General features: G+C 42.3%; 1 protein-coding gene across 1 annotated transcript; it reads left to right on the top strand.

Annotated features, from left to right (window-relative positions):
• The first annotated feature begins 6,486 nt into the window (after positions 1-6,486).
• On the top strand, positions 6,487-10,428 carry LOC115310694. The gene is made up of 7 exons (XM_029969148.3): positions 6,487-6,513; positions 7,762-8,091; positions 8,666-8,869; positions 9,129-9,198; positions 9,425-9,492; positions 9,622-9,716; positions 10,245-10,428. Exons 1-7 carry the CDS (start codon positions 6,487-6,489, stop codon positions 10,426-10,428), a joined length of 978 nt encoding a protein of 325 aa, XP_029825008.1.
• Positions 10,429-23,489: the final 13,061 nt, after the last annotated feature.

The following is a 23,489-nucleotide window of genomic DNA, read 5'->3' as shown; positions in this document are numbered from 1 at the left end:
ATTCTTCAATTGCGTGCACTCCCTTCATCGGTCCCAACAGGAGAGGATGTCGCCAGGTGCATTTCTTTTGCCTGCAGATTGCAGTGATATGCGGCCAAATGGTGCGATTTTACTTGCGATTTCGCAGTTGCAAGCTCTCCCGTACGGCAAAAGAAAGAAAAAGAAACCGAACGCTGTGTTGTTTAACGTCGCAGCTGCAAAATCGCACCAAGTGAAATAAATTTTACCCTGTTGCTACTTCCTGCGACATTTCACTAAGATGCGAGGAATTTTTACCAATATTGGTTTAAAGGGTTAGAAAGTGCGAACAAAACGAGGACAATAAAGACACAAAGACGACAGGACAGACGTTACCTCACAACTGATTTTATTAGAAAAAACACTCGCTTTTATACACAAAATCGTTTGCCACATCTACACTACAACCAATCGCCACTCTCACAGGCAGCTATCTAGAAAAGTTACTTCTTTTTGGAACAGAAAGAGAGAAGGCATGGCTAATGCAGTTGTCATCTTTCCTTTTGATATAAAATTCCTCTACAATCTCTCTGCCTTTTGCTTTCTTTAAAAGCCTTGTTGCAGCCAAAAGAGGCTTACTCCACCACTATTGGGTCGGTGTAATTTAACTTTTTTAATGCTACATGCGAAATTGTTTACAGTGGGCTTACGTCAACTTTCAAAACTGTCTAGTATCACTTCAAAGAGTGTACTACTCGATTTGACCTTACCGAACACTTAGAGTGAACAAAGATACGAACAGGACAAGTGCTTACTATCAACTGATTGTTTAATGCATGTGATAAGAGAAAGACGAAAATGAGAGGAGAAAGACTGAATTAAAAGGCTACATCTATTCGCACAAACATTTTCTTTTAATTATTTGAAAATTAAATGTATAAAAATGAACAAATTCAATATAATAGAAAAAGGAGACGCGTCCATTAGCACACCATCAATATCGCTGTCCGAGAAAGAGATAAGAGTGCCTCAACCTCTTTTTCTTAATCAGGCTGCTTTTCTCTTTATACTGCTCTCATTTTTCAATTAATTTTTAAAATTTTTTTGCACGAATGCATGTAGAATTTTAATTTAGTCTTTCTCCTCTCATTTTCGTCTTTCTCTTCTCATGTATTAAACAATCAGTTGATAGTAAGTGCTTGTCCTGTTTGTATCTTTGTTCTGTCCTTTCCCTTTGTTCTTTTGTATTTAAGATGTTTTCTCAACTAGCCCAACAGTTCATTTGAATTCACTGAGAGTGCTCTGAAGTTTTGCAACATTTTTCTATTGTTCGTTTCTGTAATCCGAGGGCTAGTTTTCTACGTTAGGCACGCTTCTCGCTCTGCACAGACGAGAAGAGGTGAGAGTAAAAATTGCGTTCTTGCGTATCTCGCTTCATCTCAGCGCAGCCGTGTTCTCCGGGAAAAATGCTCCTTCAGGCATGCACGTGTCGTGGCAGTGGAAAGAAGAAAAATAACACTGAACCATCATAATTTAAACCGAGAAGGAAAATGAAATGATGGACAACGCATTTTGGTCGCCTTGGGGTTTAGACTAGCCTGTACATTTTGTCTTGTAACATGGATGGATGGATGGTAATGGCTATACCCTTTGTAACGGACGGCAGCTTGCGCCACATAGCCTAACATTTCGTCATCCTTTAAAAAAAAATTGTATAAATTTTGTTTTAACACGTGTTTTCATTGTTTATTTGTATCTGTATTTTTACCCCTCCCTCGATCTTTTCCACCAATCTTCCAACCTGCATTTAGTTACCGCAATTTTTTCCCTATCCATTCGTCCATCCATGTCTACAAATCCTACTGCCCCCTCCAAATCCGTAGTCATGCCCCCCCATTAAGAGGGTGGGACGAAACCCCGTGCACCTTAAAATTACATGTTCTAATCTACAGTTTACCTTTTGCGGTTGCATATGCCGCATAGAGTGTACATTTCCTGGAATTCAGCCCTCTATGTTTTCGTTCTTAGCACCCGCGTTCTAGCTTCAAACAGCAATGAGCTCCCAAATTAATTATCATACAACTGTTCCTTCTTTATTTCTTGTTTTTGTGCCCTGTATATTGTTAAAGCTGATTTCCCCTATATTCTCTCCCTACAATTTCCTTTACGTTTCCTTTCCTTCCTTTTCTACTGATATGCTCTGATCAGCCCCATCTCGTTGAATGTATTTAGATCTCAGCTTGCGCGTTCGGTTTGTCCACTTAGTGTTTAGACTTTACATATATAGATACTTGTGCACTTTCGCTGCCCACCGTGTATCCTCAATTTCAGCTAGTCTTTGTTCATATTTTACTTTACTGATCGCTTCTCTACTCTCGGTAGATGCCGAACCCATATCCCCCTGTACTCCCTCATTTGGTGTATTACCATGTGCCCCCAATGCCAACCTACCCACACTCCTTTGTTGTATCTCTAAACCTTCCTGGATTTCTGACCTCATACACAATACCGCACTCCCAAATGAGTCCTGGCATCATGACTCCCTTCCATACACCCCTAACAATTTCATATCTATTATAATTTCAGAGTGCCCTGTGTTTCATAATAGCTGAATCACCGTTTCCGCTTCTTTATTACAATATCTCCATGTTCTTTTAGATACTTTTTTCCCTCACTTAACCATACTCCCAGATATTTGTATGTTTCTACGTGAGCTATCACTGTGTCCTGTACCTCCAGGGGTGCCCTCTTCTCGTCGTTGAAAACCATTATACCCGACTTGTCCCTACTAAATTTTAGGCCTAAACTGTCCCCTTCCCTGCCGAAAATCTTAATCAGTTGCTGTATTGTCTCACGACTTTCTGCTACGAGTACAATGTCGTCTGCATACATTAACCCTGGCAATACTTGATTTACTTTAAGTCCTCCCTCCATGTAAGTCAGGTCAAAACCTAGGTTGCACTGCTCTAATCTTTCCCACCTCACCAGGGGAGACAATGGGCAACCCTGTCTAAGTCCTCTTTTTATTGCTGCTGTGGAACATGGAACCCAAGTAATGATGACTTGGAAACTCCACTTGACCGTGAAAATTTTAGGGTAGACCTTTGTGCACAGCTTGCAGTGCCGTCCGCGGCGCGGAAAGGTGGATGCCGGAAACTCGAGGTACTACAATCGGTTGTAGCAGACGGCAGGAGCGACCTTGGGTCGGTGTGCGTGCGAAGGCGGACGATCCGACTGCGCTAACCCCTCGCTCTCTCGAGTGTCGCGTGCGGGCGAAGAGGACCGTACAGGACTTCGCGCGCGACCTTTTGGAATTTTTACAAGAGGTCTATAATACCGCATGTACCACTGCGGTATTGTGCTCGGGATTATTTTATTTTGATACTATTTCAATAGATTCTATTCGGTTTATATTTGATTCCATTGCTAAATTGACCAGGCACGGATGTTCATGCTAGTGTTTCAAATGCAACTGCTGAGAGGGGCTTTTGAAATAAAAATAATGTCTCTTGTCACATTCGTTTTGCTCTGTCTGTGCTGGTAAGCACAATTAAATAGCCAGATGAGTGTTTGAGGCAATGAAACTGTCTGCTATGCATGCAGTATTTACTGTTATATTTATTTATTACATACTGCAGGCCTTCGTTAGGCGCTTGCATGTGTGGGGTACAGATCCACATATGCAAAGAATAGAAAGCAAAAAAACGACGCATTTCAGCCATCGTTTTACATAACGAACAGTAAGGGGAATAGCAATGACTGTCGGAATAAACAATCCACGCCCGAATACAAAATTGTGACAGAAAACATGATGGCATGAATTAAAAAGGGTGATCATCGAGTGTTTCATTAAAGTCTTGGGAGATAACAATGTCATGGGGCAGTGTGTTCGAATTAGATGTGCGTGGAAAACATGAAAACTTGAGAATGGTAGTTCGAGCAAATATTGGCTGAAGGAAAAACTCACGGTGGTTTGGTGGTTCCTAGTTTCCTGGGAAGATAATTGAGTAAAATAAGAGCTTGGGCCAATGCAGAGCTTATGATAAAGTTAATACGAAAATCTTATAATCTAGCAATAGTTATACGTTGTTCGAGAGGTCGGCATTGTTATTTGCAGACAGCAAGAAAATCTCCGTTGAACCATCTCAATTTTGATGCACATTTTTTTGGTGTTGCGGTCCCAAATAATACTAACCAGTGGTTGGGTGGGAGTAGGATAGCGAAGTAGGTACATTCTTTTAGTTGGAGAGGACAACACAATGATACAGTTGGCTCAGATATATCCGTTTGAGCGTTACCGACTGCGATTCCTTGCATTCCATTGCAACGCAATGCTCGGATATGTGCTGCCACACCTCATTTCGTTGTAAGCAGGCGTAAGCGGTCAACGCAGAATGGGAATGAAGTACATGACAGTACACTCTCCCGCTGCACCAGAAGGTGCTCCCAATTGGCTCGGTCCAGTTGCCTCCCTGCGATTCACACCGAGTCTGCTGTTGAAAGCGGTTTGTTTGAAGGGTCAGGGTAACTATGGACATGTTGCCGAACACGCATCTCTTATGCCCGTGTCCCACTAGAGCGACAGACAGAAACAAAAGACAGCGACAAGCCTCAAACTCACGCAGCATGCTCGCGATGGTACCTTTGGCAGGCGTTTAGTCGTTCGGTGCTCGTGAAGTAAGCACGAGCGATTGCAAGCCTGCCAAAGATACCCTCGCGTGCATGATGCTCCTGTTTCAGCATAGCATCCTTTATTCTACAAAGCCTCTCAAATCGCGAAAGACTGGTTTGAGGCTTGTCGTTGTGGTTTGCTTCTGTCTGTCGCTCTAGTGGGACACGAGCATTAGTGCGCGGAAGTCCGTCTACGTGATGTGTGCCAGGATCGCAGCTATCGCAAACACCTGTGGCTCTGCCCATGGAACCGTCGCGGTGAGTAACAGGCTAAAAACAATACGAATGCAACGCACAAGCCTGGTTTGAGTCGAGTTATATTGAGCGTAGGAAAATAAAACTTAATGATCGAAGCGGCAACGGAGATCGCGTTAAAAAGTTACACAATATATATGTACTAAAGCTCCTGGATAAAATGCACGCTTTTCGTTTTTTTAGAAGTACCGCCAATCATTGTTGCGAGAACGTGCGAAACACGTGCCACAAGCGAGTGCTCGTCCACCATTCGCTTTCAACAGCCGCTCACTTCAGGGGCCCTAACCTGGACACTTGGCGAAAAAGTCGGCGAGAAATCCCGCGGCTCCGATTGGCCGGCGCCAAGGTCAAGTGCGGAGTTGGTCAATCACGCCCGCCAGATTTCTCGCCGAGTTTCTCGCCAAGTGTCCAGATTAGGGCCCCAGTGCTGTGCCGCCATTTGCTTCTAAGGGCTTCACGGTGCACGGGCCTCGCGCATTTGACGCTACTTGTAAAACAAAGACAAACGGAGTTTTAGCTTAACCCTCTCACCTACACAGTTTAAAAGCCAGGATATTGGCCTCTAATCTATGCGTATTTCTTTACCGCAAAAATGCACTATGCATCACCGAGCGCTCGTTATCTAAAGCGCTGGGATAAATTTGAACAAGTCGGGATATCCAGTGCATGCTTTATCATTAGCCGCCTAAATGTAGCCCTAGCGGTCCGAACCAGAAACTTCGAAAGTTTCAGACCTAACCGTAAGTGATTTTATGAAATTTTCAGTGCGAAATTGGGGCCCATTTTCGCCCGTTTTCGGTAACTGGCGCCGTAGAGCTCCGTGTATTGTATGAGATCCATCGGTCGCCATTTTCTTGTTGAACATTTCAGGCCAGTCGCTTACAACTTTTTAACGATATAACGGTTGGTGCTGAAACTCTGGCATCTGTACGTCTGCTCCAGCCTGTTAAAATGCCAAGTTGGTACTTGTACCATCTAACTTTAAAAAAGAAATCAGATTAGTGAGTTGTACTCAGTGTTATATATTGGTTCACAACGCTGTCAAAGTTTTATGTTATTGCTGCGAGCGCGTGGCTTGATCTAGCGTCTCATACGCACGCGCTCTCGTGCAAGTGAGCTAGGTGAAGCCACGCGCTCACAGGAGCTTTAACTAGCACGCTGTATTCAGCGGGAGCTGCGTCTCTGTGTACATATGTTAAAAAAAAAAAAAAAAAAGCATCGTGTAGCTCCTGGCCGTAGGTGCGTGGCATCCATGCCCATTCTCGAGATATTGCCGGTGCGGCCCTACTCTCGGTGGCGCAACTCCGCCACGGGCCACGGCCGAAGTTACCCAGCCTCATCGGTATGCCCAGGCTAGCTCGGCACTGCGGGGTTACACACAGCCGATTAATTGCGGCCGGTGGGGTCGGCTCCCCTGAGCCCCGTATTGCGCAAGGAAGTGTCCGACGGTGGTATCGACCCAGGGCGTGCGAGCCGCCAACGCTGGTTCGAAGAAACAAGATGGCGGTCGGCAACGGTGGCCGCGACGTGTTTGCAGGCGCTTCGACGGAGGACGCCGTCGGGCAGATACGGGAAGCGTAGGAAACTTCGATGTTAAAATAAATGTATCGCAATTATCTCTGCGTCGAGGTAAGCATTGTCCGCTCGCCCTCACGGGGCGTTTTTGTGAGCGTCGCGGAGGCACTTGAGCGTTGCATCTGCGCTAGCTGTTGTTTATCAACAAAGTACAACTGCGTCACTGCTCTGGTGTTGCCCTGCACGCTTTTTGAGACTTCACCGATGAGCGTGCGTTCCGAAATAAGGTCATTCTAAGGACCCTGTGAGCTGTATTCCCCCATGCCTATCGCGAGTGTGTAGCGGAGTTGCGTGTCTAGCACAGTTCACATGTTGTATTCACAGTGCTTTATAATCGGCAAACGTCTCTAGGTCTAGATGTTGCCTTTTGATTGGTTAATTCCTCGGTTGCTACAGTCCATCTGTGGAGGTACCGTAACTCGTATTTCTGTGATCATCCCATGAGAGACTTGCAGTTTGGTCAATATTTCTATTTCTCGTGTCTATATCGTTGGTGTCCGAGTTTACTGCCCATTTTGGAAGTTTCAAAAACAACAACGCCGAACTTGTGTTTGCCGCTTTGTTGCACACGGGAAAGATGGCTTCTCCGCACAAGCACTCTTTATGTGGGAAAGACATCCGCGCAGGAGCCCCGCTTCCGTTGTTTCGTTCTAAGGAAGTCGATAGATCCGGAGCAGGATGAAACAGTATATTTCCACGTGACTTGGCGATAATGTGCGACACGTTGTCCGCAAGTGTGTGTGTGTGTGTACGTATATATATATATATATATATATATATATATATATATATATATATATATATATATATTGTGAAAGAGGAAGGGAAAGAGTGATTATTGAATTTATTGCATTAAAGTTAAGTTAAGGGAAACCGAGCTGGCAAAAAATTGGGCCAGGATATATTATACGTGTATATATTTTTTAACCTTTTATTGAAAATTTTTTGGAAGTTGAAGGGTATCCCTTTATGTTTACTGATTCCACTGAAGCCGATTGAACATATTACAATCCGTGCTTGTTATTGCATTATAAAAGTGACTTCAGTCATAAACTCCTGGGAGTAGAGAATTAGCCTCATTTCATGTGCTAGCTATGTGGTCAGCTGCCAGATGTGTTTAATTCAAAGCAAGCGAAAAATTATATGAAAAATAAGATATAGAAAAAGATTGGCTATCAGTTGCCTCAGGGTACCAGGCAGAAGGGGAACTGACCTTCCATAGCACCTGCAAGAAGCCAACAGTTCTTGACCACAGAGTTGACCAGTGCAAAGGGTGCGACTCACTGACCCTGGCTGTCACAGGTGGTGATATTGTTACTGCTGTCCCACGTGGGTTGGAATGGGCCGTCGTCACCACGTGTTCAGCCCTGCTCCCGCAGCCAGTCTCGCGTCGCCCGCCAGCTAGTGCGCCGCAAGTTGACTGGCGTGCTGCAACGTTACCGCGTGCCCATGAGCCCCGACTGCCCGTTCCACCCGAGCCGGGACCTTTACTGGTGGCCCCAGGGCCCAGCCGCGGGATCTGTGGGCTCGGCGTCCCCCGGTTGGAAGTGTCCCATGTGCGGGAGAGGCTTCTTCTGCGAGGACAAGCTCACCAGCCACTGGGATCAGGAGCATGCACCCGATCTGCCCAAGGCGAGCGCGCAACGTTTAAAATCTTTTTGGGGAGCCACGATATGCTGGCTGCTTACAAGTTCTGTGACGAGTCAACTAGTAAAGACGCAGCGTGCTTGTACTTTGTGGTTCCTTCACCTGTCACTTGACCATGGACCATGCGTTTTGCCTACGTGTTCTCACAATTAGGAAGGAGACCGTTGTCCCAAAACATGAAAGCTTTAGCTTCTTGCATTCGTAGAAGTTTCAGCGCATCATTGGTTATGGCCTTCCTCCGAGTACTTTAATTTTTCAGGGACATGTCCACAGCACGAGTGTCATCTAATTCGAGGCATACAAAAATTAGACAGGTCCCACAACTATCTTGTGAGGCTAACGAGGGAAGCTCACAGTAGTTGTTCTTTTTGGTTTTGTCGCAAGTTACACTTGATTACTTTCTCATTCCATACACCTTCACAAGCTCATCTGGTACAGGAGTGTTTTAGTAGTTAACGATTCAAAGATTGGACTTATTTTACAAAGTGCAAAGGGTCAACGTTTGCTGTCTATATCTGTCTCAATTGTTTTGCTCATCCCATTCTGTCACTCCTTGTAGGTTGACAATGGTGTGTGCTTGGCCGACTACTGTGACATTCTTCGTTGTGATGTATTGGGTCACAAGCTGGCTGTCTCCGAGGTGGCGCCACCACCACGACAGCAGGCCAGGACAGATCCGAAGTGTGTGGGTTCAACCCCCACTGACGATCCTCGGTGCTCTTGTGATGAAAAGCACATGCTGGCCCTCCAGCAAAAGTGCAGGGTCAGTCACTTTTTTTATTACTGTTGACTGTGCACCACAAGTTCTAGGAAAGTGCACATAATGCATTTCATGCCACTGAGTAGCACTTGGCACATAGAGAAACCTCACATGTTAAAATTTTTGGGCACAATACTGCAGCTTTCACCGATGTTCTGCTGGATTTGTAGCCTTAATTCTTTTTTTTTTTCTCTCAAACCAGTGTGCTTTGGTCGATGAATAATATTTTAAACTGATCTCATTTGTTTTACTTTGTTTTCAGATTGTAGTACAACAGTGTGTTATTGGACTGCTGTCAATCCTCTCCGTGAAAGATTTTCAAGATATCGAAGGTTAGTTATTATCATCGCAGATCTAAGCTCCCACCTTGTGGATTATCACTAGGTTTCCATTGTTATGATTCATTCCTTTTGGTAACAAGGTTGTTGTCTACAATTTCACTTCAATTTCGGCTCGTGCAGCTTTGACTTGGTAGGAGCTAGAAGCAAGCAGAGGACTTATATTGCCCAATATTACTACTTTCACTCTGAAATGTTTGTTTTCAATCTTTTGTTTCAGAAGAGCTCAACAATGGCATCTGCTCTTATCTCACATGCAATAAGTATTGGGATGACACCTTGATTGAGGTAGGCCTACTAGTACAAGGTTTTTTCTAGGGATTCAGTTCATCCTGGATGCTCAAACGTTATGCGTGTTGTAAAGATTTTCTTCTTTCCATATTTTTAACTTCTGCTTTACATTTACATTTTTTCTAGGAACGTCAGATACCACTGCTATTCAGTGTCATCATTGGGATCATTCTTGTCGGAGGGTTTTGCCTCTGCTACTATATCGTCTGGATTCTTTTTGAGTGAGTTTCAATGTATTTGCTTCATCTTTTCGACAGAAAACAATGTAATATCGTCAGTAAGCTGTAATTTAAGATTGTCAGCATTTACTTTAGTCCATTGCAACATAGAATTCTGGCAGTTGTTACTAAAGCTCTCACAAACAAACTACTAATTCTGTGGAAACATAAATATTTTCACCAAATGAAACAGAACTTAAAATCCACGGAGAGTGACAATGTAGGTTCCTTCATCTGCTCAAGGCTTGAGTTGCAGCCACTGCATGTCAGGGGTTTATTACAAAATGTTGCGCTGTTCGACCAAAAAAAAAAAAATATCCCTCTATCATTAGGAAATTTCATTGTGACATAAACTTCCCCTGTTGCAGGCTGAAGGACTGCCAACGTTAATGTGTTGGTTGAAATGGAGAAACCAGCTGTGAACTCACAATTCGTGCGAGCAGCTTTTCATTTCACAACTTTCCAAACGGTCTGCGAAAGCTAGCAAAGGTTAGGTCTCGGCGAACATTTGGCGCGCGTTCTGGCTTGCAGCAACCCACCCTATGACGAAGTGTACTGCAACAGCCGGATGCAGTTCTCCAGCTTTGGGCTGGCGCATGGGGACAGCAACCAGGGGACCTTGCAGGGGGGCCCACAGTGCCACTGCCACTCACACCTGGCAGCCATGGGCCAAGCCGCCTACCACGCCCGCAAACACTGTTCCGGCCGACGGTGACGTCGGCACACCTGCGAGGTACGTTCGAGCCCCTCAACCCCCGGAGGCTGACACGCTCCTATGGTGGCCTCGAGCAGGAGCTGCTGCCCCCTCCTGCGTCTCCGAGGATTCTCCGCCAACGCAGTCCGACAAGTTATATCGTTATTTGAGACCCCATTAGCTTTTCTCGGGCCCAGCGTTGGGCAGCATGGGCTGGAGTGTCGCTTCTGGCACCATGGTATCCCGATAGCGTTGACAGCACTTATCGAAACAAGAAGAGATGCCAGTTCTGCTCTTTTAGTTGAAACTTGTTTATTTTTTACTTACATGAATGTGGTAAATGGGATGGTTTGTTAATTTTATGATATAGGCACCAGAATTACAGCCATTTCTGTAGTTGTGTCACGTTTATATATGCTTTTGGTCTCTTTAAATTGTCCGGATAAGAAAGTATTACGGTAGTCGGATCGGAATCAAGTTGCATTGGATTTGTTTCTTCTAAAGGAAAGTATTTAGTTGAGCATACATTTGGTTTTCAAAATAAGTGGGACCTCACTGTATTTACCAAAGGCTTATTTCACGATGGACTAGTTGAAAAACAGATATCGACGTTGTTAATGAGACTATCGGAATTCTCAGCTTGTTCGAAATTAGTATTCCATGAAAGAAGCCTACATTGCAGTTTGAGCCTTTCTCACATCTTCAGACACCCAGGAAGTGCTAGTGATGTGACATTTTAGCAGTCACATTCACTGCATTTGACTCCAGACTTACTCTTCACTTAATGCTTACCCTCTCGACAATGGGTAACATCACAGTGGTTTAGGATGTGCAGAGTTCCTGCAGGGATGCTTTTTGCTTGAGCCTTGACTGGGAGGTGCTGATTGAATGCTTCAGCTCATGTCTCTTCAGTCTTGCTGCTTCAAATGTTTCTATTTTAATACAGGGGTTATTCTCTCTTGCCTCAGAGAATTTTGCTGTCCATCAACCTACTGACTCTTATTCCAGGAATTGAAACCTGCTGATCTCCCTGCCACCAAGCACATAGTTTAACAGGAAATGCACTGCTTGGCACTCTTAGCTTGGTGTAATACAAGCAAAAGCTGTGTCATTGCCCTTGCTGTCCACATTTGCATATGGTTGTTTAGTTGTATCTGTAGCAAGGACCAGGAGGTGTCAGTGTTAGGTGTCCCATGTTATATTACAGTGAAGGTTGTGGCAGAGCTTAATAAATGTGGTGCAGTACACCATCTATATCTCAATTTATAAATATGGGCAATAAGAGCATTTTTTGACATTCTGAAACTTTTTTAAGTGCTGTGGGACTTGACTATTTGGCCATATCTAGGGTTTGGTCATTTTGGTTTAAATCGTTTTTAATTTTTATTTGGCTTATGTTTTTAGTTTTTATCTAATATATATACTTCTTTTTGTGAATATGTATGCATATTAAAGTTTAAAATTTTTTTCCAGTAATATGTGTGGTATCTCCACTTAATCCAAGACTGTATGGTTTTATTTTTTTCTTCTTTTTGTAAGCACCGGGCAATTACTATAGTTGTAGCTAAATATTAAATGGGGGTGTTTAGGACGACACTGCCACAGAGAGTATGCAATCGCTGTATTGAAGGGGAGACAATCTGGCAACTAACTGATTGGGCCTCAAACTTGGAGTAGTATGTGTTACTACGTGTGCTGTGCTGCTCTGAGGTATCTGGCCATTTTCAGTTACGTAAAATTGAAGTTTAAAAAAAAAATTTTAAAAATTAGCATTCTTCATTTCTTTTTTTTTTTTTTTTTTAGTGGTAGCTATTAGTGCTTTTTTTCGGGGGCAAAATCCGGTGGGATCTGAACGCAAAAACTATGTCATCGAGGGCAGAGAGTAATATCGATCGCCATCAGGTTTTCACGCCTCCCATCACCATTGTCCCTTGCGTTACCATCGTTTGTTTGTTGCCATTGAAAAGATTTTGTGTAAACCAAAAAAAAAATCAAACCCTTGTCATATATCACTGTGTGTGTAGGCACCTATTTTGGTAAAACAACCTGTTTTTTTGGCTAAACCATTCGTCATCTGATCCCTAAAGCCCCATTTACTTTTGTTCTTTAATCCTTAATGTAGTTGCTCATTTTTTTATTCAAGGAGTTCTCTTCTAAGTGTGACTTTTCCTAATGAATATTCCTCATTCTATAGACCAAATTTCTGGACACCCACATTTTCTCTAGCAAGCAATCGCATTTGTCACCTTTATTAGTCATTGCAAACGGTGCCGACGACAAATGATTTTCTCACCTAGGGTTCACATACCTAACGACGACACAGCACTATATTGCTGGATATAAAATTATTCAGACAGCTCTTTCTGGTGAAAAGATTGCATATTTCTAAACCTGCAGGTAATATTTGGAACTGCTGTTGGTTATTTATGCATTACGCACTTTTCAGCGGAAAAACACTTCTTTGCACCTTGAAACAGCAAAGGAAATTTTGTGTACTCTCTCGTTTCGTAGCCATGCTTTGCACAGCTCTAGTATTAACACACACACCTTGTGCTTTTTCATTTTACAGTGCAAAGTATTTTGTGGTGCACTCCTTTCTGCCTGGCAACCCGTCCCATGGCACTGACCACCGCATTTCCTACTCCAATTCCTCCACAATGCACAACAAGCTACGCTGCTCACACGTGCTCAGGTGCTCAGGCACACGTCACCGTTTCACAACCTGGAGGTCAGGTAAACCACTCTGACTCAAAGATGGCTGCTGGCCAAGTTGGAAGCCCGTGTTTGGGGATACCCACCAGCCAAGTGCTCGTTATAATTAATAACCCATTTGCATCACTTTAAAGTATGTTCAGTTTGCTTTGATATAATTTCCCTCTCAAGATTTTTTTTTTAACATTGTTGATGGATTTTTTATGCATGCCTGTTTGTAAAGGGCCCACAAATTTATTCAGTACTGCAAAGATGGCCAAACTATAATGCAGTGTGGCATTATCAAATTAGAGCCTTGGATGACCTCAGTTGTCAGCCTGCGAAAAGTGCTTCCAAAAGAGACATTGTCTTATGAAGGCATTCATATTGTTGTGTGGTTATTGTTCCCGATTTTACCATGTTTTTTCTGTGGGAACTGGAACAAAAAAAAAAAAAAAACACTTTGGAAAGCATACAAATTTGTTTTAGGTTGTGCTCTAAAATCTTTCAAAACATCCATTGATTCAACAATTACAATGTAATGGCTGTCACTATACTGACAGAAAAACCACGACATACCTTCATCACATCTGAAGTTTAATTGACAGTGGTGACTGGTCATAGGAGCTAGTGCTCATTTAAATTTATGCAAGGTACCTCTCGCATATAATGTAATCATAACATAGAAACAGCGCGATTAACACGGACGGAGCAAAAGAAACACGTAAACAGGACAAACGCTGACTCACAACTGCAGTTTTTATTACTTGAAACTGAAAGGACGAAGAAAAAAAAAAAAGGAAGAAACCAAACAGGCACTGTCAGTCACATGTGTCAATCCCCTTGCCCGTCACATCACAACGTGGCGACATCTCACTCTCGCAAGCAAAAATTAAATTAATTTTTTTTTCCGAAAGTGCTATGGACGCTTCACTTATGCTCTGGCCCCCCACAGTGATGATGTGAAAAGCTGTAGCACTTCTCTCTACATTCTTTGTTTTTTCGCTACAGTTTTAGGAAGAAACAAAGATAGAATGATGAGAGAAGTGCTCGAGCTTTTCACATTGTCACTCTGGGGGACCAGAGCATAAGTGAAGCGTCCATAGCACTTTCGGAAAAAAAAAATTTAATTTTTGCTTGCGAGAATGAGATGTGGCCACGTGATGCGATGGCTATGGGGGTGATAGGACAAGCGGCTTGACATATGAGACTGACGGTACCGGTTTGGTTTCTTGCTTTTTTCCTTTGTACTTTGTTTCTGTTGCGAGTCAGTATTCTTCCTGTTTGCGTGTTTCTTCTGCTTCGTCCATATTTTTTGCGCTGTTTCTACATTATGATCCTGCGCGCATTATTTACTTCGTTCCTTGGCACCTCATCAAGGTGAGAAAGTGTATATCTTACGTGTTTCTGTTGAAACCCGGTTCATACTGCAGAAACACTTTGACATGAAAGTGGATAGCCCGGAGTATATGTCGTTCACGAAGCAGTTAGTCTTCGTGAACAATTGTAAATTCTAAAACTAAATTACGGGAAGTAACAAGAAAGAGAAAGACAGGACGAAAAATCTTTTCATGTTCTCGCTCTTGTTCTATGTTCTAGTAATTTTTTTATGTCAGTCATGTATTAAAAGGTTTTTGTATTAGTCAAATTTACAGTTGTTTGTCTGCTTGGTCTTATTATGTAGGATAACGGAAAGAGAAAGCAAATATTTGTTTTTACTGAAAAGCAAGAACAACTAAGATTATACCGTTTATCTTTCACTTATCCTGTGAGAGTAAAACGCACCCCTCGATAGAAATTTCTGGCTACGTCTGCTGTTTCCAAGTGAAACAGCATGAAAGCCGAGTTACAAATGAACAGGTTGATCCTCCAGACATACATCACACTGTCAAATATAGAACTATACCTATTATGCAGTTCCATATGTTTTATTTCTAATTTTGAGCTCAGTAGTGATTACGTCACCAGACAGAAGACATTTGCAAATACCTGTCACAAGTCTGCAAATAAGTTGTGCATCCTTGTTACACTCGTGAAGAGTACCCTGCAACTCCAAGCAAGAACTCGTAGATGTATTCACATGTTTTCTCGTGGTCTCCACTACTTCATGTCATTTGTTATATGTCAAGCTGTCCTGAGAAACAACAGATTTCACATGCCAAGCTACCCTAGAATGAGAAACAACACATTTCACATGTCATTGCATTGCCTCTTTTTCAATGCTTACTATTCACATCATGAAAGGTTGCCTTAAACGGAATTTAAGGGCATTCATTATAACATTGCCTGAAATCTGTCAAATCGCAGAGCTGTTTTTAATTTTACACTGATCATTTACGTCTGAGGATTTTTTCAGATTAGAAAGAATGTATTACACAATGTTTTATTGTCACCTCAAATGGGCTCATAACTTCAGCACTGTTTTATGCACTGTGAAATATTTTACGACCCCAATATAATATTTTATGACCCACTATTGTCTAAGAAGGGTATGCTGCAACAGCTTAGATTCGTTAGTACTTGAGTATGTTGTCTGATTTCAGAAGGATGTTTGTGAGCCTCAGGGCAACCTTGAAGTTTACTAGAATTGAAGATCATGCAGTGTTTCTTGGAAAATCAGCTAGCATGTTTTATGCTATCAGAGTGCCTGTTAGAACATATTCTTTGTATAAAAGACGCCATATTGGCACCCCATAGTGTTAATGTTGAACAGAGTGAGTGACCAGAGGGCCTTGAGAGTGTTGTTCTGCATGCTCTTTGCCTGGAGTCCCATGGTTGGCTCAGATGGCTAAGTGCCTGCTTATATACTGCTCTGGCAGCAACTTCTCAGCACTTTGGTGACCCTACCTGCTACATTGAGTCGGGTCAGGATGATTGGGGCACTATCGAAACAAGCAGTTGCAAATTTGTTAGGCAATTTGTGATGGAAAGAAATGCATTCATATCCTTTTGTATTTCTATTAGACACATAACCATGGCAGCCGGTTTAAGGGTGTCAGTCTCCCTTCTTGGGAAAAAAGTTGGAGATGCCACCGCATGTGAAACATGCTCGTACTGCTATAGTGTGTTATAGTGCTGGCCGAAACGACTTGGGTGAGGGTTTCCAAAGACTGATACTTGACTCATGAGGCTTCCAACGTAATAGAAAACTACATAGGCCTTTAAAAACATAATTATTTTTATATTGTACAAGTATAATTGAAGAAACTAAAGTGCCCAAAAAGTAAACAGGAGAAATTTGTTGTTGCGCACAGAGACTAGTCAAAATGTTTCTTGTTGGCCTAGTCAAAGCGATGCCAGCAGGGCTTTCCCATGGCAAAAACATTGCATGGGCTAACCACAATACCCAAGTTCTCTTGTACAGCTGCCTAATGGGGAATGTTGGAATTGACAGATCTAGTGTGTTTCCCCTTTATCTGTGTACTTGCATTGCCACTTGTTCTTTTCTCCTCTTGAATGTTAAGCCTCCGCTAGCCTAATAATTGCAATAGCTGGATAAAGAGCCTGTTTAAGATACTTTTTAGTGGCACTTGCAATTATCTTTATTTTGGCTCAGAGTTTGTGCAAATGAATACTCTATGGGCATGGTGCTTCTTTTTGCATACTCTGGGATTGTCTTAAAATCACTTCTTCAGTGATTTTATTGGGGTCCGTTTCAGCATGTCTAGTAGGAGAGACTAGTCTTGGTTTAACACTGTTGTATAGATGTATATAGAAGATCAGGTATGGAAAATACACACAACCACATACATTCACAAACACACAGCCGTGCATGAATGAACATGAATATACTGTATGCTGTATGATCCTTGGCTTGAAACTTCATAACTGCTAAGGATCATTTGTCATATCATTACTTGAACAGAGCAGACAGGTCACTAGAGAAGCCCCTCAAAAATTCAGTATGTACTTTTTCTGTCTCTTCGGATGCTTTTTCACAGCCTTGTAATTTTATCCCTGTGTACTTCGATGGCATAACCTTACACTTGCTAGAACATACTAAATCACTGAAAATTTTGAACCTAGCAATATTCTGCTATAACAGACATACTAACAAACTGGCAAGTAACTAAAGAAGAAGGCACCTTTCTCTGGGCAGATAATCTATCAGACATGATTAAAACTACCCATACACTGTGTCAGTCACGTAGCCAGGATTTTGTTTCGAAGGGGGGGGGGGGGGGGGGGGGGGGGCGCCCATGACAAAATGCTGTATGAGGGGGAGGGGGGAGAGGAGGACCCAGCAAAATGGAAGATTTTTTTTTTGGGGGGGGGGGGGGGGGGGGGGGGGGGCCGGGCCGGGCCCCATGGGCACCCCCCTGGCTACGTGCCTGCACTGTGTGTAGCAAAATATGATTTATTCTTTTGGGTTGCTGACTTTTGAAGTCTAGCAAGTGGAGTAGCATCGTTTCTATATCTCTAAAAACTTGAGTGCTTCACATGTGTGATAAATACATCTTACAGATATAGACATTTGGCAACATTTTGTGTAAAATTGTTTTTTTTTACTTTAAGCCTTTGATTTTATGGCAAATGCAAGTTTTTTTCTTCAAATGTTTCTCTGCATCATCACAATTTTTTTTCTTCAAATGTTTCTCAGCATCATCAAGTACAAACTTTCACAGTACAAAAGGTAGAAAGAAAAACTTTCTTTTTCTTTCTGGTCACTTTTTGTCTTGCATGACAAAACCAAGCTTTTAGAACTTGAGTGGCACCCACTGTTGGAGTACTATTTAATAATTCATTCCTTAACCTTGACACTCTTTTATTTAAACATTAAGTCAGCCCACAGCATTTTGTTTAAAATTAGTGCATTAGCAACATTACTGTAAGACCCCACGTTTTTATGCATTTTTCTTATAACGAAATGCCAACCAATATACTGCCTTATAGCCATGGTGTAGTGTGTGGAGCTTGGAGAAAATGGGGATGAAATTTATAAAATTTATAGTCAGCTTAGAACGTTTCAGGTAAATATTTAGAGGGCCAGACTATAGTTGCATAGGACAAAGTGTAGTCTCTGGGAGGAATCAGAATCTCTTTTCAGTCTCAGTCGACTGAAAGTGAATGTTTCATATCAGCGTCATTGTTTAAGCCAACATGTTCAGTGTTAAAGTGAGTTTATCGATTTCCAGAAGAATCGACCATGGTATGCATCTATGTATAACGAAAATATAAAAAAAACATGTTAAATTAGTTGGCAGTATCTACCGTAAAATCCCGAGAGATGCCCACACCCCGAAAAGTAACCCACCCCTATTTTTGGCTTGATTTGCTATATTCTTTTAAACATCAAAAGATAGCCCACTCCTAGTAATCGTAGTGTTCGGATCAATGATGACCTTGGCCTAAATGTGTCTAGTTAGCTATGGCAGGATATAAGTGAACTTTGCACAATGTGATACGCTATAAGATTAGGATGATTCGTGCATAATCATATCCTTTAAAATATAACAGCATAGTAGCTTGCAGAAGTTACATTTAATGTACCTGCACTTCAAAATGAGAAGTTGCTTGATTCATATATCCAATGAACGTCAACTGTTTTTGACAGCTCCAGCTACACAAATGTATGTTAAAAATATTACTAGGTAATAATTTTATGCATCTGGCAGGCTGTACAGCATTAAGTATAGTGGTTTGTTACATACCCATATATAAGCTTAAGATGCATAGCATATGGCAATGGTGATATGTATGACAATAACACTCAAGTGAATGAAACTGTACTGGCAGTGTAATACTATGAGCATAACTTTACTTTACTGTTCTGCAGAACCATCCTGTTTTTTTTGCATATTATGGTTCAATCTGGGGAGAAAATAATGGGTAAACTCTAAGCTATAAGATATCTTGTAGCTTTTACTGAAATACTTCTGTTGTTAATTAAAATTTATATAACAGGGAAAGCAGTCCAGCTTATATGATGATTGCAGTGACAGAAAATATTCAATAGTTTGTTTTTGTCCTATGCTGTTAGAATATTGGCATATGTTTTATTCTATTTGGTTCATTAGATTTATTCTGAGGTTACGAATGCTGATATTTCTACTAAGCGTTGATTCTGCTCTCTGTACCCTTTAAACACTAGTCTTTCAAACAGCTCTTTGTGCTTTTTGAGTGCACTATTGAATTGTGTGTTTCATAGTTCTGAATGAATACGAGTGCTCCAACTTTTAAAAACCTTACCTTTCCTTTGTGCTTTGTGCAATGACTCCATATATATGTGTTGCCAAGTGACTGCAATACTGTCAGCACAATGATGTCCTTATTTGCGACAATTAAGTATGATGCACCCTTCAACCCGTTTTTCCACACACTTTTAAAACTGTTTCAATATGCCAAATGATGCTCATTAAACTTTGTGCACCAAGGTATGAAGTCTTTTTGTGATTTTGTATAACTAATTTATTTGTTGCGATGTCCGCACTTTGCTGCTTTTTCACAGCACCGCAGAGTACCTACATAGAAAAGCATCCTTCCCAGGCTGACAAGTGCTCAAGCATACACCTTGAGCTCTGAAAATCTGAAGGGCGGTTATCAAACTTCAGCTACATATTACTGCCAAGTTAGCTAGATAAAAATGTTAATGTTTAAAGCATTTGCCTATTTATCCTGACATAAAACAGTACTGTTCATGAGTACACCACATACCTGCTGTTCTGGTTTATGAAACACATGTTTCTCTTCTCCTTGGATGGGGGTTCACTCTACCTTATCATCCCTTTTTCTAAACCCCTACCCCCCCTTGCGCGTCCTCCTCCCTTTTTTGTCGGTACATTCTTCATTAAAAAAGGTAGCAGAATTATTTATATATTTCTATTGTTAGATTTCTAACATTCTCTTATTTTCCATTTACATTTAGAACGTAGCAGCGGCGTTATGCAGAGTTCTTGCATTCCTAGAGCATGGGTAGCATCCGTGGGGCCAAGTGTATACGTGGGAAGATAGTGTTGTTGTTTCTTCAATTTATTCACCTGTTCACTGCAAGGTCGCAAGCGTCATATTTAAACTCGGAGTGCAATACGGGCCTAAACCACTCGGAGAAATTACGAAGGGCCACCTTCTTATATAATATTGTCTCAGAAAAATGATAAAATTAAAAAGTGTTCTCATATCTCAAAAGCTTAAATGAATGCACAAGATACCCAAGCTGCAGTAAACTGGAAACCCGCTCACAATAAGATCATGCCACGGTGATAGTGGGTCAGGCTCAATGAGTTCCAATGTGTAGCAGCTTTGTTCGATTCACCTGTGCCTCTTGCACCGGTGCAGAAAAGTGTGGGGCAGTGTACTTCCGGTATCTGTATTCAGATACGACAGGAAGTACACTGCCCTGCACTTTTTTTTTGCACCGGTGCAGGAGGTGCAGGTACATCAAACGAAGCTGGTATAGCACCAATTTGTACAACTCGGTGTTTGCTCATTGATGCTATTATAAACACTGCTAAGAAACCGTAATCTAGGGAAAAGTGGTAGTTTAGTCATTTAGATGAGACCCACTTAGGGGATAGAACCTAAACAAGTGTTTATGACCACCAACATGCACGACAACACCAATACGTAAAAGGGAAGTTTTAGACCCTTCATAGAAGCTGAAGTGTGAGGAAATTGGTAGTTGATGATGCAGACGTAACCAACTTTGGGGATGAAAGCTGGAAGAGCCTACGAGCACCAGTGCGAACAACTCTACTATTGCTTATTGGTACCACTTGGAAACGCTGCTGGGTAGCTGCAAGGTAGGTGGTGCCAATTTTGGGCGTGAAAGCTAAGCAAGCATTTATCAGTACCAATGTGTACCACTCAATTTGTGCTTTTTGGTACCACAGGACCCACTACAGAAAAGCAGTGACATGGGGAGAATGAAAGTATGAGTCTTTTCAGTGCCATTTATTGTTACCACTGGTTTCTTGTAGCAGAGCCCTATAGTACATACTGGAACAAGAGATGAAGCATAGAAGGATAGCCGACTTTGGAGCGTGGCAGTAATCAAAACCATATTTTGAATGTTGCTGCTTCAATTAAATTATATTTTGTTATTTATTTTGGGCCCTAAAACAGGAAACTGACCAGTCATGGTCGACTAGCATGAAATGGAGGCATTCACAAGCATAAGAAAATTTGCATTTGGCAATTAACCCCTTGTGCCTTGGACAAGCTGAGCTCGTCGTGGCTAAAAATGCCGTGGACGAGCTCAGCTCGTCCAGTGGTTTCTTCGGTAGCCCTCAATTCCACGGACGTGCTAGGCTTGTCCAGGTAGTTTTGCAACGCTGATCATAAATGGCAGCACTTGTTTTAGTTGGCAAATATTTTTTTCACCTCCGCTGATTTTTGTGTAATAAACTTTTCAAATTTTATGTGTAATACTAGAGGAATAACAATTTAAAATAAAAAAAAATTGGCACTTTTAGGTTACTTTCGAAAAAAAAATTTGGCACTTAAGGGGTTAATTTAAAAAGTGATGTACAATACAGACTTCCTTGCAAAACAAAAGTAAAAATTGGTAATCTAAAATATCTCACATTTTAAATTGCAACACACTATTTCAAGTGGCAGCTGTGACGTATTACGGTACCAAATCAAATAAAGCTTTTACGATGACTGGCATATTGTGTGACTATTTTTATTGAAGGCATCTTAAAAAGCCTGATATCAAAAAAAAAAAAAAGACAATTAACATTTTTGTGCAATGCACTAGACTGTGGTGTCAATTGATTATGTCTTTTGTGAGAAAAAACAAACGGGTATAAACTGAAACTGGAGGCTAGCATGGATGAAGGCCAGCAACTCCAACTTGAGGTCCCGCTGGCCTCCATCCAGTCAGCCTCAATGGCCTCAGTGGCATCACAAGGGGGGGGGGGGGGGAAGGGGGCGGGGGATTGCTTCGGGTGCAGCGCTCAGGGGGGTGTCGCGGCAGGCCACGAGAGCGAGAGTGTGTGTGTGTGTGTGTGGGGGGGGGGGGGGGGGGGGGGGGGGTGTCGGGTGTCGCGGCGGGCTGCCGCCCCGGGTGCTGCTGACCCTCGTGACGCCACTGACTGGCCTGTCTCTATGTTGGGTGCTCCTCGCTCTCTCTCTCTGATCGGGTAGAAAATGCTCGTGTTTTTCGATTTAACCAGCGAATGCAATGCAAAAATTAGGTATGTGGACACTTTGAATCTAAATTTCACAAGACGTGTCAAGTTTAGCCATATCACGTTATGTACACATCATTATCTCACCTGTTTTTGCGTGCCGCCTTGACAATTTGTAAAGGAAGGGCTCTTGCGTTTTGCGTCGGACGTCTCCTGCAGGTCCCTGTAAGTACATACGGTGGCTGTGGCACAACAGTGACTCAAATGTGTGCATGGCCACTGTCAGCAGCTGAAACACACTGCACACTCCTGTGATTAGAAAAATGAACCCCACCTTTGAAAAACTAGTAGGAATTTTAGAAGACAGGTAGGGTTCTGTGCTTTGATCGAGCACAGGGTGAGTGGTCCTGACGAGAAGCCATCCAGTCTCCTTTAGAGACGCAAACTCTTGACAAAGGGAAATGTACCATTCATGTAATCAAGTACAATATAACCTGTTGTCCTGTTCAGGACAACAGGTTATATTGTACTTGATCACGACAAAAGCCAATGTTACGTACAGTTTCCAGTCTGTGTTATACTCTTGCTTTTTAGAGGGAGGGGGGATTGTGTTTTTACAAGAATGAAAGCTATGAGCCCGTAGATTTCCTAGGAGGGAGTGGGAGGGGTAGCTGAAAAAGCTTCTATAAAACTCCCTTCACCACTCCACCCTGTACAGACGGGAGGTGATGGGAAAAAAAAAAAAAAGATCCAGCTTTTCAGCGATTTTGTCGCGGAATTTAGTGATTTTAAAGTATCCACGTTTGTTATTGGAACAACACTTGTGTGCAAGTTTTGTCGTGCGACAATTTGCCAAATCCAACTGAAGAAATAGGAGTCGAAGCATGTAAGTTCTCGGTAAGTAATAAAATACAACAGTTAAATCTCGTTCGAAATAATTGAGTGAAAAACTACACAGAAAAGTACAGAAATTACCGTAATGGAAACCGTTGATTTGCTTCATAAGTGTGCGCAAGCCGGGTTGGCTAAGGCAGGTCAGGCTTAGAGGATGGGGGAAAGAGGACATCGAAAAAGAGGTGCCAGAGAAGAGCCAGTCGTTGACCCAGAGTCCCTTGTACTGCAGCACGAGATTTCGCTTTACGTACTCCGAGCTGCAGAGTGCTCCGACACATCGCCTACAGCAGTGTCACAGACGTTCAGTCTTCAAAGTAGACGCGCCTCCGTCGTCTAGGCAACATCGGCAACATTTGGCTCTGGCTTGACCTATGGCTTGACTAGACTGACTAGACTGACTAGACCTGGGACTTAGTTTTGGTTTGT

The sequence above is a fragment of the Ixodes scapularis genome, unplaced genomic scaffold (genome assembly GCF_016920785.2).
Source record: "Ixodes scapularis isolate PalLabHiFi unplaced genomic scaffold, ASM1692078v2 PGA_scaffold9__187_contigs__length_104089568, whole genome shotgun sequence".
In the NCBI taxonomy this organism is placed as follows: domain Eukaryota; kingdom Metazoa; phylum Arthropoda; class Arachnida; order Ixodida; family Ixodidae; genus Ixodes; species Ixodes scapularis.
The sequence above is the reverse complement of the archived record's forward strand: the minus strand, read 5'-3'. Positions and strand labels throughout refer to the sequence as shown.